Source organism: Punica granatum, chromosome 6, assembly GCF_007655135.1.
Source record: "Punica granatum isolate Tunisia-2019 chromosome 6, ASM765513v2, whole genome shotgun sequence".
Classification (NCBI taxonomy): domain Eukaryota; kingdom Viridiplantae; phylum Streptophyta; class Magnoliopsida; order Myrtales; family Lythraceae; genus Punica; species Punica granatum.
Genome location: NC_045132.1, coordinates 19534625 through 19553102, shown reverse-complemented (window position 1 = coordinate 19553102; position 18478 = coordinate 19534625). Strand labels below are relative to the sequence as shown.

The following is an 18478-nucleotide window of genomic DNA, read 5'->3' as shown; positions in this document are numbered from 1 at the left end:
ATGTAAGTTAGGCACAGTTCAGTGAATCCTTGAATTTCATTCAATGGCTCGGTTTCGGGTTGCCTAAAGCCCGTCCTTGCTCGGTTTTAAGAATTTTAGGCCGGTTGTGATCAGGGATTCTTACGTTGCAATGCAGCACAACCAACACTTCGAGCTACTCGGTTGGATCCTTAACTGATTGTGATTATATTAGACTGATTTATCTTTTAACTTCTACCCGAATTCATCACATTTTATATATCTTCACCAATGTAAGACTATTTCTTACCAATAAAATTTTTATAATAAATGATTATTAACGGATGAAGTAATATACACTGTTGAAAATGTTATTCTATGGTGGATGATGCTACCAAGGTTGGTAACAAAAATAACCACTATGATTGTTTTATTTATGGTCGTCAGATTCCCTTATGTAAGATCATGACTGTACACGTATCATAGATTTTTTTTTACTTTAAGATTCACCTCTTATAGTTTGACTATTCACATTTTCGATCGCACATCCTCTTGTTGATGCTCGGTCTTGCCTGTGAACGAGCCGAATTCGCTTCAATATTAATTCGAACCTAATTGCACCGGTTCAACCAAATAAAAAAATTAATTATTTAAAAAAAATAAAGAAACACAGTACAGCGTCGTCTTACGTTCCTCTCTCCAATCGAATAAGAAACAGCTAAAGCTAACAAACAATCTCGAAGGATCCCTAAAACCGCCCGTGAAAAATTCAATCTCGTCGACAATCATCACTGCCCCGAGATCGACCGCCCTTCTCGGCTCTACCTCTAGCTCCTACCTCGACTCCTTCCCTTCCCTCCTAGCCTTACATTTCAGTAATTGCTGAATAGTCGAGGTGGCTCCCGTCCTGAGTGAAGTCCCACCCTTCTCAGCATTGTCGTCCACTCGGTAAATTATATATGTCGATGATCAATGCTTGAAAGAATATATTAATCAAGCAGTTGCAGGATAGTTGTGTATATGCATGGATGGGCATAGGCTCATTGTCTTCCACTCGGTAAATTATATATGTAGATGGTCAATTCTTGAAACAATAAATTAATGGGCATGGGCATGGCCCTGCTGTACATATTGTTTCGACGCTATTGCTAGTGAAATTACACCACCCATCAATTAGACCGCGACTGATTGCTGATTACCGAACCGTGAGGCCGGGAGGGAATGGGGAGGAAGGGGAAGAGTCGGGGTCGGAGCTGGAGACAGAGCCGGGAAGGTGGGAGGTCTAGGGGCGGTCACGATGGTTGACAAGATTGAATTTTCTTTGGCGGTTTTAGGGATTTTTTGAGATTGTATGCTGGCTTCAATTGTTTCTTGTTGGATTGGAGAAAAGGAACATAAGACAATGTTGTACAATGTTTCTTTATTGTTTCTTTTTTTTAAGCAATCAATTTATTTTTTATTTGGTTCAACCGGTGCAATTCGATTCAAATTAATATTGAAACGGAGTCAGCTCGTTCACGGGTGAGGCCAAGCTTCGACAAGAAGATACATGGCCGAAAATATTGATAGTCAACACATAAGGGTGAATCTTAAAATAAAAAAATAAAGGAAAAAAGACAAAAATCCCATTATGGTTTGGGTTGGGACAAATCGCACTTTTTTTTTGGACAATTAGCCCCATGTGGTTTGTTCCATTAGACATAGGAGTTACTTGCGTTAATTTTTTTCCATTTTCAATCTTTAACCTTTTAATCATTTTGGTTATAAATCTTTTTCCTTTATCATTCATATCCTAAACTTTCTATTTTGTTTCATTTTAGTCCAACAAACAAAATCGAAAGGGAAGGGGGCCCACAAAGGACGCCGGCGACCTCTATGGACACCGGCAACCTCGGTGGAGGTGTCAGGGTTGTCGATTGGCAGCCCCGACCCCGAATCGACCGGGGACCTCCGACTATATAAAATAATATTGGTTTGGTTGGCTGTCACAGTTCAGAAAGCACGTGTATGGCAGGATGTGATTTGTTACACGTTTTTCGGGCGTTATCACTGCCCAGTTTCAGGATATCCTTTGGCAAGTGTTGTTGCCCAAGCCCATGTTCTCATGATCTCGTATATATTATTTTTGCTGCATCATATCCCGACGAGCTGAAGCTGGAGATGAAATTGGTTAAGTTTACGGGAATGTCGGGGATGGGATGGTAGCAGAGAAGCTATCTCTCCAGTGCTGAGATTCCAAATATATGGGAGACCATACAGCTTTCTCCCCAGTGCTGAGGTTGCAAAGACATGTGAGACCATAGAGCTCAAAGCAGATAAAGCCATTGAGCGTCTCAAAAACTCTTCCTGCTCGGGAAAAGGCAGCTTCTTTGGATTGTTATTTGTTGCATTCCCTCAAGCAAAATCATTGAGATTGTCGATTCGCATCGGATCAAGCAAAACAGATCTTGGGTGGTGGAGACTATATCATTTACCCTTATGAGAAAAGAAAATCCCAACTGATTCTTCGTTTGGTCCATTCCACTTTGTTCTATGATCTTTTCTCTAATTTCCTTTTCGGGATGAATTTCGATGCCTATGGGTAATAGTCCATTGTTATATAAGATTTTCTAGGATACAAGGCAACAAATTCGGAAATCCAAAGCCATATGCCCACATACACCTAGTGTGAGCGAAAAGCTGATAACTCAACTACATTCACTAACAGAATCCCGATCATGAAATAGATAGCATTGTTAAGCTGAATAAGTAACAAAAAGCATCCAGGGAATTTTTCTACACTTTGGATTCTTTTGATCCAGCAGGCAAGAAGGCTTCCCACCACCCGTACTCGTACTTGGGATATGGGGCCACCCATTTCTCAGGCTTATCAAATTGTAATTGGGTTGGATTTGATGCCAACGCCTCTTCTAGGCTTTCTGCTTCAAAGCTCTCTGCTAGCACTCGGTCTAATCTTAACTTCATAAACCTGAAAGCAAGAGCGAGATACAACAGTCAATGAGTTATCAGCTAAAACGGTCGAATAATGTAAACTCCTAATTAAAACCAAAGGCAAACAATAAGGTGAAAATTATTTCTGGAAAGTGGATTTCTAGAGTCTCTTACGTGATCCAGGGTCCATTAGTTGAAACCAGAGCAACAGCAGGTCTCCGCAATCTCTTAGTGATGTTTGGGAATTTGTCCAAGAACTTCGGCTCAATAACAAGCCAAAAGTCCTGCTCTTTATTGCGCTCTCCATAGTTACGAAGCCGTTCGAACATAAGCTCTTTGAAGTGCTCCTCTTCATCCAACATGAATTTTGCGTTTGCTATGACAAAGTAGTACTTCTTTGGGGATTGCTGCACAATCAAAACATTTGCTGACTGAGTTGAAACCCAGGAAATGATAACCCTTCAAATGCTAAAAAACAAAATATTAGACTTGGAAGTGTTATTACTAAATGGAAGTGCATGTAAGGTATGACAATTGAATGGGCATGAAGTAGAAACCTCATCAACAGGATCGGCATAACTGAGCTGGTTTGGCTCAGCAGTAGCAGCCACAACTTTCTTATAAGAAGACGTGTTGTATGCAGTGGATCTCTGCATTGAGAGATGCGAACACTTCGAGAAGAAGCTGTTCTGATTGCAATTACCAGAAGACAGGAGCCCCAGCGGCAATTGCTTACTTGAGAAGGGCAGAAAAGTTGGAGTGAGGCTGCCCTGCATTGTGATGCTCACCATAGCTGCTGTAGACCCAACTGCACCCGACATGACCCACCCTGCTGTATATATATACGCTAGACTGTTGTTTCAGCCAAACAGAGTGACAGTTACAAAGTGACACCTGAGTTTTCAGCAAGTAGAACTTATCAGATGACATGAAACTTAAATTTTTCCCCGATGAAACAAATCCCAAACAAGGGGCTTACTCCACCAGCTACTAATCTAAACATTGCTAATACATGAGAAATAACGTAACCAGCTGCTGTATATAAGCGGTATCGGGGTAGATCTATATTAACAAGACTTCAACTATCACAAGTATACGACCATCTCCACACCGAAAAAAACAAGAGGGAGCAAGCATCATGGCAAATCAATATATCAGGAACAAATGGGCAACCCCAAAGAAAGCAATGATGAAAATTCAGGTAATAGATCTTCTTCCCCACTTCTTTCCTGACACCGACTTATCATGCTAGAAAAGGACTTCTCAAAGTGAAGTTCGATAAGGTATAAGCCAGTAGTTGCCCGCTTACATTCACTTTCTAAACTAAAACATTATAGATACCAAAGAAATTCCACTATTTACAGGTGATCAACCCACATTCCTCCAATAGGAGAGGATCCATCCACTGGGTAAACATACTGAAGTACATCAATCTTTGCTCTTTGGCAAATTCTCAGTTCAAGATAGAAAATTTAAGCTCTCCAAACACTGCCCATCAATGGCCTAGCATGCTATGCAGCAATCTTCTATGAACTCCACTCACTTCCATCATCAATTCCATCAAACAGACCCTGCCCACTTCTCCACGAGTCCAGCTAATTCATGCAAGTAGAATTAGATCTTCTGTTGGACATTACACGGTAGAATCATGAGAATTTAATGTTCCGACAGAGAAGTTTAGACATCCAAAACCTCGAATGCATGGAGGAGAAGAACTAAGGGAACCGAGAATGTGAAGTATACCCACCGTTCGGATGAAGAGGACGCGTTGGATAGAGATTATCGGGTCCGGTGCTTCTGCTACGGAGCACTCGCGGGGTCTGGCAATGGAGACAGAGTGAGCCTTCTTCTTGATTTTGAGATAAGGATTTTGTTCTTTTCTTTTTAATTTAATAAATTTTATGTTTTGAGATGTAAGGGATGGGGATCCGACGGTGGAGATTAAGTGTAGAATCGGAAAGATAATTGTCCTTCCTAGGATGGGGAGGTTGGCATGAGGCATAATGCATTTTGCTTCTGTCATGAGATGTTGGGATTATCATCAAGTAATAAAGCATGAATCACATCCTCATCTAAAGGGGCGTTTGGTTAACAATGTGGGTTAGTTCAAACGATTCAATACTTATTCTGTTTAAGGAAAGTCTTAGGTTCGAGTTCTTATGAATGTAGAAAATTCACGCTGAGAGAATTTTACTCCTTAGTGGGCCGACCGATTTGATTGGATTAGTCGTGACTCAATTAGACTTTCGGATATCATGATTCACACCGAAAAAGGGGCATTTGGTTTGCGAATTGTTTGATTAAGGGAGAAATTCTGATTACATTGCAAATTGGCTCATTTATCATTTTGTGAAAATATAGATTGAAATGTGAAATTATTGCATTTGGTATAAATATATATTGGATCGGCTGAAAATATAGATGATAATTTAATATTACGGTTCGGTATGTAAAATCAGAGTGATAGGAAATAAGTGCAGTTTTACAGTAATGTCCTCTTTTATAGTCAAATATATTTTTGTTTTAATGTGAGCAAATGTTTGGGGGGGTGGGTCCATTTTCCATTGGAGGGATGCACGGGCTATATATGAAAATACCGGGGTCTGTTTAGTTTTACAAAAGTCATTTTTATTTTTCCTTTCCATTTTTCTTCTGTTTTTTCTAAATTTATTCCCTTAAAGTAAATTGAGAAATCATGTTTACAAACTCAAAATTTAGAATTTTTAACATTATATTCAATATACATAATAACCATTTGGAGACTTTCCAATTAAAGGGAGGATAATTATATAATTAAAAAGGGAAAAAGTAATTGATAAAGAACCTTGCAATTAAAGAGAAGATAATTGGAAAACTATTAAAAATACTTCTTTAAATTGCTTTGAATTTGGAAAATTAGAAAAATCTCCTTTCCAAAAAAATCGTTCTCCTTTTTAAGTAGGCAAACACATATTTTACAATTTTATATTTTCTATATATGTATATATATATATATAGATGTTTTACATCTAAGAAAATCCTATAAAAGTTCAATTAAGTAAATTTCTTATGGAAATAATTGACTTATTATAGTTAAAGTCATTTTTTCGGTTACATATAACTAAAATTATTCAAATTCACCAAATTTAATATATGAGATTTGAGTAAAAATAGCACAATAAATAGTGAAATTTAATTTTTAAAAAAATAAAATTATCCTCAAAACTTTCTTTTTAATACTCATAACAAATCTCAATTAAGACAATATCATAGAGTACAACAAAGAGATTAAAATCTCAAAATGTTACCAACGACAACAAAAGATAATAGGAAAGCAAGTGTAATGAAAAAAAAAAGTTATAGCTACTAATTTTTATCCGATTGGAAAAAAGATAAATTTTGAAAATATTACACCACAAATTTTCTTCTACTTCTCCAACATATTTGTAATATATGAATTGATCAAAATTTCTAAATATATTTGGATATAATTATTAGATATTTTATAGTATAGAAAAAAGGAAAATTTTTTCATGAAATTTTTTAAATTTAACTAAAATAATTCAGTTTGAATTATGTAAATAAAAATATTTATCGTAAAAGTCCAATGCAACAAATGCACAAAAAAAAACCTAGTACTATATATATATTATAAAGTAAAGCTGATATTTGATAAGCTTATTACTATGGACTGCAATAAGTGGGTGGAGAGCCACGTTTGGTTGCTCAGAAGAGAAACCATGGGCAGTCAATATTATGAAGGTGGCATCCCCCTTTCTCCTTTATTTGTTTATTTGTTTATTTATTCATTTTCGTAGAGATATTTGAATATAATCGATAGATATTTATTTGCTATTGAATAAAATTTAAATTCATATCATCATAGATTTTTTTTATCTAGATTACGAATATTTATTTACTATTGAAATAGGAATAATGTTTCAAATTAATGTATTCCTTATTCTCAAATTTGCAGCTTTTATATTATTTTAAAACGATAGAAAATGAAGTCCTTTCTTCTCTTTTGTTGGTAGAAATAAAAAACCTGGGTCATTGAAAAAGTTTTAGCACTTTCCGACCCTGGCTCTTTCTTTCTTCTCCTGTTGCCGAGAGGAGACGGAAAAAGGAGAACAAAGAAACGAGAGACGGTTATTTCCCTTTTTCCATTCAATATAAACATTGAATAGTTGTGTCTTGTCCAATCTTTTTTTTTTCCTTTTGTTTTTAACATTTTACTTGGTGAAGATTCATCATATATCCTCAAATAAAAAAAATGAACAAAATATATTCAATATAGTGAATATGCATGACAAAGGGCTTTTGTTAGGAGAAGCGTTAATTATTTTGTTATGAGAGAGACACTAATTCAAAAAGTTATTTATTTAATACTGATGACACCAACACCGAAAGGAACGGGGAAGGGCTTGCTATGTTGGAAACTCTACACACAAAAATCAAACAAAACACGAAGAACACACACAATCAACAACTAAGAAAAAATGAGGAAAAGTTTTGTATGTAGGACTAGTTCGAGGAACCCTGTAGAATGAACAGTAAATTTTCACCGCTTCCTTGGTGCAATAGCGTGATGACGTCATACTCCCAAGATACAACAAAACACTCAAAATTTTTTAATGTGCACTCAAATAGTATAACCTAAAAATTCGAGAATCTCTCGATTGCACTTGAAAAATTTTGTAACAAAAATGAGGTTTTGGATCTTCAAATATTTTGTAAGGACTTTAGGAGATAGAAGAGAGAGAAGTATTGGAAAACAAAAGAATTTTCTGAATATTGTAAAACTGAGAAAAAATTAGTATTTATATTAGTGAAACATCACTATCATGCCTTTTCAAGAAATAGATACATTCAATAACAAAATGAAAGAGCACATCATTACAATTTAAGTATATCACTTTCTACATTATGGCGACTTATCTCTAATAATCGAAAAGTCATGTCTTTCTATAAATAACTTCTCATAGACACTTAAATTTGAATCACCAAAAATAATTAATAAAAATAAATTAATTCAACACAAATCTCAAAAGGTGAATTTAGAACTTTGAAATGTGTGAACTTCACACTTTTATATATGTTATAGATATATAGATGATTTTATGTTCGCATTATCTAGATGGTTCTTCTTTTGACCAGTCAGAACCATTTTGTTCTAATTTTTATATAATTCTTTGTTGAATTAATTTTTTTACTCTATATTCTGATATATGAAAACTCAATATGATCCAACTAATGTAGATTCACAAAAAAGTAAAGTTCTCTCATGTCGAATTTTTCTCCATTCATAAAACTTGAATAAAAAATATTACTTAAGAGAATAAGTGTCAAACCGTTTAAATTAGTTAATATTAATATTTATTGAATTAATTTTATATAATTTGTACTGAGCATGCCCTGATTGAAAAGGAAAAATTTCCAGGACCCAGAGGCCGATCCACATACAAGTGGGGTCATTGACCCACTTAATTAAATTTTGAAATCCATAAGAAAATTATAATTATTCTTTTAATTGGTTTCTTATTTTGTAAAAAATGTAAGTTTGACCCCACCTTTTTTTTTTCTTAATCTCCCTTTCAAATGCTCAAAAGTAAAAATTTGGTATCAAGTACAAAAACTCCAACAATTGAAATTTGAGATAATCTTTATCTCTTTCTTCTAATTTCTCCTATACTATTTTAAAAGAGTAGATATAAAAAAGATATGGACATGTAAAAATTCTTCTCAATCTCATTCTCTTTTATCTCTTTAATATGATTTTTTTATTTCACCTTTAATTTGGCTTATTTTGTACCGTTATATTTAGTCGAGTTACTGCACCCATTGATTCGAGGGTTCCTAGATCCACCCCTGCAGGTCCGTGCATGATTATGACCTTAATTGGTGACACAAGCAAGGAAAATAACATAAACTGGCCGCAAAAAGGAGAAAATAAATTCTTATGATTACTACTGAGAATGTCTAATTCATTTTTCAATATTATAATATTAAGAAGTACGATTTTGTTGCTTCAAATATAAAGCCTCCTCGCAAATATTTACCAACTTCGGGGAAAAAACCTTATTACGCAACTATTTAATTAATATCTTTCCTTACAAAATTTTAAATTATGTGGTACATCATAATTGTAGACCGAGAACAGATAATTAGAAACATTTATAAATTATCATTCTAAAAAGTTACAAATAAATATATTCGTTAATATAGGTTAAGTTTTTCTAATATATGGTTGGTCATGTAAATTTTTAATTTCTCATATATAATATATATACTAATGAGATAATGGCGTTCTCATAAAAACCTACACATTTTTTTTTCCATCAACCTATTTTTCATATCAAAATATCATATGTTAGATCAAGGTGTATTTTTCTAGAAATCCTTGTTGACATCCCAAATTAGAGGTGTGCACGGATACCGGGTATACCCGGAATCGGTCGGAACCTACCTGTTAGGATAGGTCCGGGTATTATAATACAGAACCGGTGAAAACCAATTATGGTCCCGGTTCTTGCATATAGGGTACCCAGAATCGAAATTGAAACCGATACTCGGACTCAGATAATAATTTCTCCTATTATATATATGTTGAGAGTAAAAAATTTCACACGGAAAAAACTATGAAGAATCTAATGGGTTTATAAGAGATTGGGTACCGCAATCTATCAGCTCAGGTTTTTGAGTTGAAAGATGAGTCCAAGCACATGCAAGCCCGGTAATTTTTTTTTTTAAAGAAAACAAAGATTTCCAATCTCTACCATTCATTGAAGCAGAACGGGCATCGCCACTTACTTATCCAAGCTTCTGCAACTACATAAAGTTATTTTTGCCATTTAATTTTGATATGACGATGACTTGTTACATTGCTTGGATTAGTAAGTGGCGATGCCCGTTCTGCTTCAATGAATGGTAGAGATTTGTTAAGAGTAAAAAATTTCACACGGAAAAATTAAGAAGAATCTAATGAGTTTATAAGAGACTTGGCACTACAATCTATCAACTCGATCTATTCGGTTGGAGATGGGCACAATCACTTATAGGCCCAATGGGTATTTTACATGATATCAGAGCGGTTGATGCTTTCGCGTGCATGTGCATGTGTTCACATCACGCCATTTAAAACGTCTCTTTATCGATGGGCAGTCGAAATGCGCCAATGTTTGGCCCGAGTGTGCAACTCGGGGTCTCTTTGAAATTTGAGTGCGGAGAGAAACCCGCTTTATCATAGTCCGGCCCAAGCGTGGCCTCATTATCAATTGTTGTCCCCTTACCTCCCGAGCACGGAAGTCCAGTCCCGGCTCATAGTTAATTCTTGAGAGCGAGTTGTTATAGTCCACGTGCCATGTGTGGGTGAATGTCAAAGCCAACGTTACCACATGAGGGCGAGTGTTGAGAATAAAAAATTCCACACGGAAAAACTAAGAAGAATCTAATGGGTTTATAAGAGATTGGGTACTACAATTTATCAGATCGAGCTTTCTGGTTGGAAATAGGCACAATCTCTTATAGGCCTAGTGAATATTTTACAATATATATATATATAGTTATATTTTAGATATTCTTATATTTAAAAAATATAATCACTAATTTAAATAAAATTTAAATTTATGTCGACATTCTGTGTTGCGTGATTACTGATTATGGATGAGATATTTTTGATTTTATTTAACAAGATAAAAAAATTTACATGTTCCAACATGGTACCTGGAGCCTGTGGTATAATGCAGGTTCCGGTTTCAGGACTCAACATGGTAGGGTCCAGTTCTAAACTCTTAGTACATGTCCCTTACATGGTAGGGTCTGAATATTGTAAAAAAAAAAAATACCCGAACTCGCACACCCCTATCCCAAAATATATAATTTCATGGTGTTCTTACAGATCATGGAAACTATATTCCAAACATGCTTTCCCCGTGAAACATCACTTTTTATGCAGTGTCAAAGATGAAAGAATTGTTTCCAAGAATATGCCCTTTTTATTCAATTACAAGGGAGGCACGTGAGACTAACGTAAAGAAATATAAATTCTAATATATATAATATATAATGGCAAAACATAGAGAGGATTGATATCGTGGCTCCAATTTTCAAATGTTCACCTCACTCTTGTGCCACTTCTCATTTGTCTATGGAGATAACTTGACCCACAAGAAAATAAAGAAACAAAATTCAATAATAATTGTCCGAATTTGCTCCCATTTCCGTTTTTGACTGAGTAAAAGAAAAATGGGCCGCCTCTTAAAAGAAAGAAGTGTTCTCTTACAATCGAAATTATTAAAAAATCAGTACTTTATATTAAAAATCTCCAATTCCGTCAAAGAATTACAACTCCCCCTTTCTCTCTTTGAACCAAAAAAAAGAAAAAAAATTGAACCAAAGACGATCATGGGCTGATATACTTTTTGGTTCATATATATATAGCTTATCAGATGTTATTTGATATATTTATATTTCTTGAAAAGAAAGAAAAGCAAAATAGAGTGGCATGTGTTGTAGTAGTACATTCAATACCGAGCAGATCCGTTTAATGAATTGGTTTTTGACTATCTAGTCATAGAAGTTGATTTACGAGATTCTACTCTCTTGCCCCATGGATTCCTATCTTCATTATATTTAAGCTTTTACTTTGAACCTAATTAATTAAAACTATCTATCTAATAAATAATTAGGTGAGAGATGCTAATCTGGATGATGGTTGTGCACCTATCTACTTTTCTTTTTCTGAAAATTAGTATTTCTTACTTTTCCTTTCAGAAATATTTTATGATATTAACATATCAAAAAAATATACATATATAATTACAAGTTATTATCAGCAAGATTATTATTATATATATATATATATATAATTTCATATTTTGTGTACGTGTATATATACCTCCAGATCAAGTTTATAACATTTCAAATATACCTCCAGAGATATATATATACCTCTAGATCAAGTTCAGAATTTTCAAGGAAAATTTTCAAATAACAAAAGAAATTCTAGAAAAAATTATTTATACTAATAAACTTGAATGAATATTGCAGTTGAACAATAAATTCATAAAATTTTTCACACAAAATTAGTGGGTAGATTTTATACTTTGACGTTGAATGAAAGATTATATATTATAACTAATAATAATCCCGTGCAATGTGGGCATATAATGGCTAGTACCTTATGAAAGGAGCACGGATAGCAGGTAGTTTTACTTAGTATCGACTATGAAATTTCTTGATTACTAGACGAGAGCGTGCCTCACTGTATACTTAGTCAACACATTCATTAGCAGATCTTTTGATCAAATATTCAACATCAAATGGTTCGACTGGATTAGTCGGCGCCCAATTAAACTTCCGGATACTAGGGTTCACAAAAAAAAACTCATCTGTTGGACAACCAGTGAATGATGGAAACTCATCAGTTAAGATTTTTGTGAGCCTATATTGGTGGAATTGGTTGATCTCTTCACATGTTTTTTATTTTATTTTATTTTATAAAGGAGACTTATTGGTTTAAATGAAGAAACATAAAAGTGAAATAAATGAGGCATAAATAATCTCACTGATGAAAACCGAACTCGAAACTTCTTAATTTTAAGTCGAGGGCGATGTCATTGCAACAAGTCCCCATTTCTTCTCCCATATTTTTTCGTTGATGTTGTTCTCGTTACGTCAATATTACTAAGTTATTGATGGTTTATATGTAGGAAAACGAATTATTGGAAAAGGCCATAATTAAAAATAAGGGCATGTTTTGTTTTGGAGTTTTTTCTTTTTAACTCTGCTCCACTTATCTTCAATTTAACAACATAATTATTACTTTTTACTTTTTCTTTAATTTTTTTAACCATTCAATTCAGTTTTCATCATTAAACTTTTCTCAACTATTAATTACTTTTTCCACAATTCAATAATACAATCATTACTTTCTCTCAACTATTCCTTTTTTTTCTGACTTTTTCCCATAATTCAACAATACATTCATTACAACCCCAAATAAATATAATTATTTATAGTTAAACTTCACTTTATTCTCAAACAAAACCTAAAATCATTGACAATGAAGTTCAAATTTTTTGAAGAGAAAACAATGTAGAAAACCCTCATGTTCCACGTGGACAGCTAGAGGGGCCGTGAAACGACCCATGGTATTTGTAGTTTTTGGATATATTCAAGCAGGAGAATGTCCATAATTCAAAATTCAGTACATGTATTTATGCATGAACTGTGGATACCAATATCACTATGAACAAAATACATGAATCCATTACCATAAGAAGTGTTGTAACTGACAAATTACTATTGGGCAAACTTTATCGAAGTAATATAGAGTTTTATAATATACTGGAAGCACTTCTATTGCAGTAAGATGCTTGAAAGACCATTCCGTCTCAACGAGTGAATCGGGATGACAAAAATAATTTTGTATTAGAAAAAGATCATCTATATATAAATATATTGAATGTTATCTAACAATATTTTATTGATATTTCCAAGGAATATTATATTATTTATAATGATATATTTGGTATATAAATTTATATGTCATTGGTAATCAAATATATTGTGTAGATTGCAATATTTTCGATACCGATATCTCAAGTTTTCTATAAATATCCTTTCAGGTATGCTAAAGCCTAAGTTCATTTATCTTTTTTTTTTGTACACATTCTCATTTAAAAATCGAAGAAGGAAATCAAGATTCTCTCTCGATTCTCCTCGTTTGCAGGTTGTTCGTGCAGTATTCATGGAAGCTCGAGGCTTGTGAATTGCACATGATCAAGATTCAATTTTTCACGATCCCAACACTACGCATGCTTTACATAGCTTTTTCAATTTTCAATTTTTTGGGCAGGATATATATATCTATAACACATTATTATATTTACCAAAAAGATACTTATTATATTATCAAGAAAAGAGTATAGCAAAGTGACGTAACTATCGTCTAATAATCAAAAGGTCACAGATTTTATAATCAGTGGGACCATCTGTGTTCATTTATTAGATATTTAAAATAAAATTTCTATTATATGGTCTTTTGTTTTTTTCTATCTCTAATACGTAATATATTAGCTTTGTTGTTAGGTAGCTTAACAGCCCACATTTACCTACTTTTCCAAACGCCGTCCCCATGCTCAATTTTTATAAACAGTTTTTGTATGGCTTTATGAATCCATATAATAATCACTAGGGTTACTGTCGGGCTGTCAAATTCGTGTTATGAAACCTTTTGATGTCCGGTCGAAGCATAATGCATTCAAAGATACATCAAAGAAGCTCGAGTAAACTGAAAAAAGCCAGCTTTCAGATCTCAATCGCCATTGGCAATGGTGAGGAGAGGACGACTCAAATGGTCCCCCATATCAAACATCTTGATAGCCAATTTTGGCTATCAAACGCGTATACTTACTCATATATCCTATATTCTTCGATTACGGCAGTTCAGCTAACGAGCGGACAATTATTAAGTAAGTAGCTTTGTTTAGACCATACCCGATGCTATGGACCGGGGCGAAGCCGAAGAGAATGAATAGATCTTGTTCTGGGCCTGGGTTAGACACCCTAATGACTGCAATAGTACAACTAATTAATTAATTAAATTAACTAATTAATCGTGTGGGGTATTTGGGTAAATAGGCATGCGGTCCGAGGAGGTGCGCTTCGGTACGACCGCAACTACCACTGCCCGTTACGGGTCGTGCGGACTCTACGAGGAACGAGAGCGCCAGCGATCGGCCTCGTATCTGTGGTCTTGTCGTCTTCTTCCTCTTCGTTATAAGCAGAGAGACCGAAAGCGAAGCGGAGCAATTACCCCTGCGAGAGCTGTCGTGGTTGTTGAAGAACGAAGAAGGAGAAGTTATGGCCTGTGCAAGCTTCGCTAAGCTCAACGCGTCCTCCTCCCAGTGGATCGGACAGCAGTCCTTCTCCCAGCGCCACGCCCGCACCTCCGCCCCCTGCCGGGTCTCTCTCCCGATCCGCGCCGCCGCCGGTTACACCGATGAGCTCGTCCACACCGCCGTCAGTTCCCAACCTCCATCCTTCTCTCTTCTCATTTCCAGTCGCTTCTGTTCCGATCTTTCGCTTTTGTTTGAGTTTCAACGTATTTTTTTAGTCTAATAATTGGCCTTCAATTTATGGTTGTGCGAGTGTTTTTCGATGGGCGATCATGGTTGGTAGGATCGATCGTTGATTGCATGCATAAGTTGATCATGCTTACTTTGATATTTCCGATGAAATTGGATTCTTTTGAGGGGTCAAAGTTCAGTTTTTTTCTGTTGTCAGCCACGGTTTATGGGATCGGAAGCTGCAAGTTCATTAAGTCTGCAGAGTTCCTTTGGTCAATCGTATTTTTTCGGTTACTGATGTAATTCCATAATACTTGTTTGCGAAAATCCTTCTTTGACCTGCGATTGATAGATTGATAGATGAAGCTGTTTGTTGTGATCAACCTTGATCACTTTCAGTTGGAGAACTGCAATCAAGGCAAGATCAGGCTGGTTATAGTTTACTGTGATCGGGGCTGTTCATCAGCAGTTCAGTCATGAGTAATTTGAAAGAAATCATGAGCAGTATAAGGATGGCTTAGAGATGATTAAGTTCTAATAACTTTCTATAAATCTCTGGGAGGATTACTTTTGGTGGTTGATTATCCTCTCGGTTGTAAATTCCTATCCTGTGATAGAATGACACATTTGTTATTGGTGAAAATTAATTTATTGCGGATAATTATGGTTTTCCTTATCAAATATGGTTTGGTGTATGATTTGAATTTGTTGAGTAGGAGGATCCTGCAGCAGCTTATTTTTGAGCGTGTGATTTACAATGTCGTTCTTTGTCATGCAGAAAACAATTGCATCTCCTGGTCGTGGAATCCTGGCCATTGATGAATCAAATGCTACCTGTGGAAAGAGATTGGCTTCTATTGGCTTAGACAACACTGAGACTAACCGACAAGCATACAGACAACTCCTGCTGACCACTCCCGGTCTCGGTGAATACATTTCTGGTGCCATTTTGTTTGAGGAGACCCTTTACCAATCAACAACTGATGGCAAGAAATTTGTGGACTGCTTGAAAGAGCAGAAAATTGTGCCGGGCATTAAAGTCGATAAGGTTTGAAAACATTAAGACCCTGGAGGCTTCTGCTCTACTGTATGTAGATTATGCATTTTTCTGAGGTTTATGTATTGGCATTTTTGTGTTGTCTTCAGGGTTTGGTTCCCCTACCAGGATCGAACAATGAATCCTGGTGCCAAGGCTTGGATGGCTTAGCATCAAGATCTGCTGAGTACTACAAGCAAGGTGCCCGATTCGCCAAATGGTGAGTCAGCCTGATCTACTGGATTCTGGGAAAAGTTGGGTCTTAAGAACCTTCTGTGTCTAATAGGCCAGAGAATTTCCTCTCTGCTCTCTTCACTTTTCCTAGCTTGCTCTATTTGCAAAATAGACACCTGGGTTGACCAATTTGCTTGAGTAACACCTGGACATACTAATTGAATTCCAATACACAAGATTTTACTGCTCTCATTCTATAAATGATGATGATGTATGTGAGCGCAGGCGAACAGTTGTCAGCATCCCATGTGGTCCTTCTGCTCTGGCTGTTAAGGAAGCTGCTTGGGGACTGGCAAGATATGCTGCTATTTCTCAGGTATGTCTCTTACTAGAAACAGGGACTACTTTAAGAACTTTTCCAAGAAATTAGGGGCTCTAATTGTTTTTGGTGGGATTTTGCCTTCTGATTGACTTGAAATTTTTTTCCTTCAGTTCGGATAATTGTACTTTGTTAATCTGGGATATATGGGATCTTACTGTTTCATGCATAATAGACTTCTATCTTTCCTGGTATGATATGTTGCTGACTCATAGGTTAATAGTTACCTAAAGAAATCTTTAGTTGTTCAAAACAGGGAAGGAGAAATCAAAATGTTGTTTTGTATCTTCGTACTCTGTTATCTGTCCTTTCTCTCCTAATTTGTGATATTGTTGAGCAGGACAACGGTCTTGTGCCTATTGTGGAACCAGAGATTCTTCTCGATGGGGACCACCCAATTGAGAGGACCCTTGAAGTGGCAGAGAAGGTGTGGTCAGAGGTGTTCTTGTACTTGGCCGAGAACAATGTTCTTTTTGAAGGAATCCTACTCAAGCCCAGCATGGTGACTCCAGGAGCCGAGCACAAGGAGAAGGCTTCTCCCGAGACCATTGCCAAATATACTCTCACTATGCTTAGGAGGAGAGTTCCTCCTGCTGTTCCAGGAATCATGGTACGATCACTGTCAATAACTGTTATAGTATATTCATGATGAGATCAATCAACAGTGTTGTTGTGTTCTTTCAAAAGCTGTTACTGGTTTTCAACTGATTGGGAAGATCTTCTTGTGTTCAGTTCTTGTCTGGAGGACAGTCCGAGGCGGAGGCCACCTTGAACCTTAACGCGATGAACCAGAGCCCTAACCCGTGGCACGTATCCTTCTCGTATGCACGTGCCCTGCAGAATACCGTCCTCAAGACATGGCAGGGACAGCCAGAGAACATTGAACCTGCTCAGAAGGCTCTCTTGGTGAGGGCGAAGGCGAACTCGCTGGCCCAACTTGGGAAGTACTCCGCGGAGGGTGAGAGCGAGGAAGCCAGGAAAGGAATGTTCGTGAAAGGCTACACTTACTGAGCTACCATTGTAAGAGGGGTTTGGTCACTTAGCCCCTGCATAGTTTTCTCTGCTTGCTGCTATGATTTTGTTCCTTGTTGGTTATCGGAGGTGAAGACCCTGGATTTGCGGATAGCATTTTATTTCATCTTTTCGTTTGTTAGCTCACAATAAGACCTATGAGAAGGGAAAGAAGAGAATCTCAGGACTTGATGAGACTGTTGCCAAGTGCCGAGATGTTGCTAGTAAACCAAGATAGGTGTATAATTATTCCTATTAACGTTATATGAAAGACTCGGGGACACGAGTGAGGCTGCTGTCTGGTTATGTGACTGATCGTGGTTTGCTTCAAAGCATTTCGGTTTCTGTCTCTGTTCTCTTCTGTTTTCGCTGCACCGGGAAGGCACGAAATATCAAGGTTTATCAGCTTGGCATGAGACAAACGATTATTAAAAGTGCATTGCAGATTAAACAGGAGGAAAGCAGAGGCTGGTAAAACATTATGCAAGTGAGGTAAAATGTGAAGACTCTTTTGGTTTTGGCAAATGCCCGTGAATCCCTTTACATTTGCCCGAACTTTACCTACCCAGCTTCCGGTAATTATAGATGGAGTATCATTGCGGTAACCAGAGCCATTATTTCCAGCAATTGCATTAATTGCAATAATAAAGTACTACCTTTTTAGATCAGACATCGCTGATTCTCATGTTTCATGTGAATAATCTTTAAGCTCATGAATATAGGAAAAATGTTAGAAGAATATTTAGCAAATTTTCTTTTTATGACGATACGACAATGACACCGGCATTTCGATCTGTTTGTTTCAATCGAATGTTCAATTGCGGGAGGAAAATCGCCTACATTTGGGACAAAATTGTGAAATTCTCCTTAGTTTAGGGAGCTGTGGGTCATTACACTATTTTAGAGGCACGTAAAAGCAAAATTAGAAAACCGGAACCA

The 18478-nt window shown here is 36.1% G+C and overlaps 2 protein-coding genes across 2 annotated transcripts; one reads left to right on the top strand and one right to left on the bottom strand.

Moving 5' to 3' along the window:
* Positions 1 to 2536: 2536 nt before the first annotated feature.
* On the bottom strand, positions 2537 to 4788 carry LOC116212499. The gene is made up of 4 exons (XM_031547143.1): positions 4637 to 4788; positions 3447 to 3783; positions 3064 to 3296; positions 2537 to 2926 (listed from the first exon to the last, which is right to left on the bottom strand). The coding sequence occupies exons 2-4, from the start codon at positions 3708 to 3710 to the stop codon at positions 2734 to 2736; spliced, it is 690 nt and encodes a 229-aa protein (XP_031403003.1). The 5' UTR covers positions 3711 to 3783; positions 4637 to 4788; the 3' UTR covers positions 2537 to 2733.
* Positions 4789 to 14522: 9734 nt separating this feature from the next.
* Positions 14523 to 17852, top strand: LOC116212001 (fructose-bisphosphate aldolase 3, chloroplastic). Its single transcript, XM_031546571.1, has 6 exons — positions 14523 to 14892; positions 15718 to 15987; positions 16086 to 16195; positions 16435 to 16525; positions 16869 to 17138; positions 17261 to 17852. Exons 1-6 carry the CDS (start codon positions 14734 to 14736, stop codon positions 17537 to 17539), a joined length of 1179 nt encoding a protein of 392 aa, XP_031402431.1. The 5' UTR covers positions 14523 to 14733; the 3' UTR covers positions 17540 to 17852.
* Positions 17853 to 18478: the final 626 nt, after the last annotated feature.

Bases quoted from the DNA above. Each gene is read 5' to 3' on its own strand.
- LOC116212499 (XM_031547143.1), bottom strand. From the start codon at position 3,710: ATGTCGGGTGCAGTTGGGTCTACAGCAGCTATGGTGAGCATCACAATG. The intron at 3,297-3,446 runs GTTTCTACTTCA...TTGATTGTGCAG, and splicing joins ATGCCGATCCTGTTGATGAG to CAATCCCCAAAGAAGTACTA. The intron at 2,927-3,063 runs GTAAGAGACTCT...TCTTGCTTTCAG, and splicing joins ACTAATGGACCCTGGATCAC to GTTTATGAAGTTAAGATTAG.
- LOC116212001 (XM_031546571.1), top strand. From the start codon at position 14,734: ATGGCCTGTGCAAGCTTCGCTAAGCTCAACGCGTCCTCCTCCCAGTGG. The intron at 14,893-15,717 runs GTCAGTTCCCAA...TTTGTCATGCAG, and splicing joins ATGAGCTCGTCCACACCGCC to AAAACAATTGCATCTCCTGG. The intron at 15,988-16,085 runs GTTTGAAAACAT...TGTTGTCTTCAG, and splicing joins CGGGCATTAAAGTCGATAAG to GGTTTGGTTCCCCTACCAGG.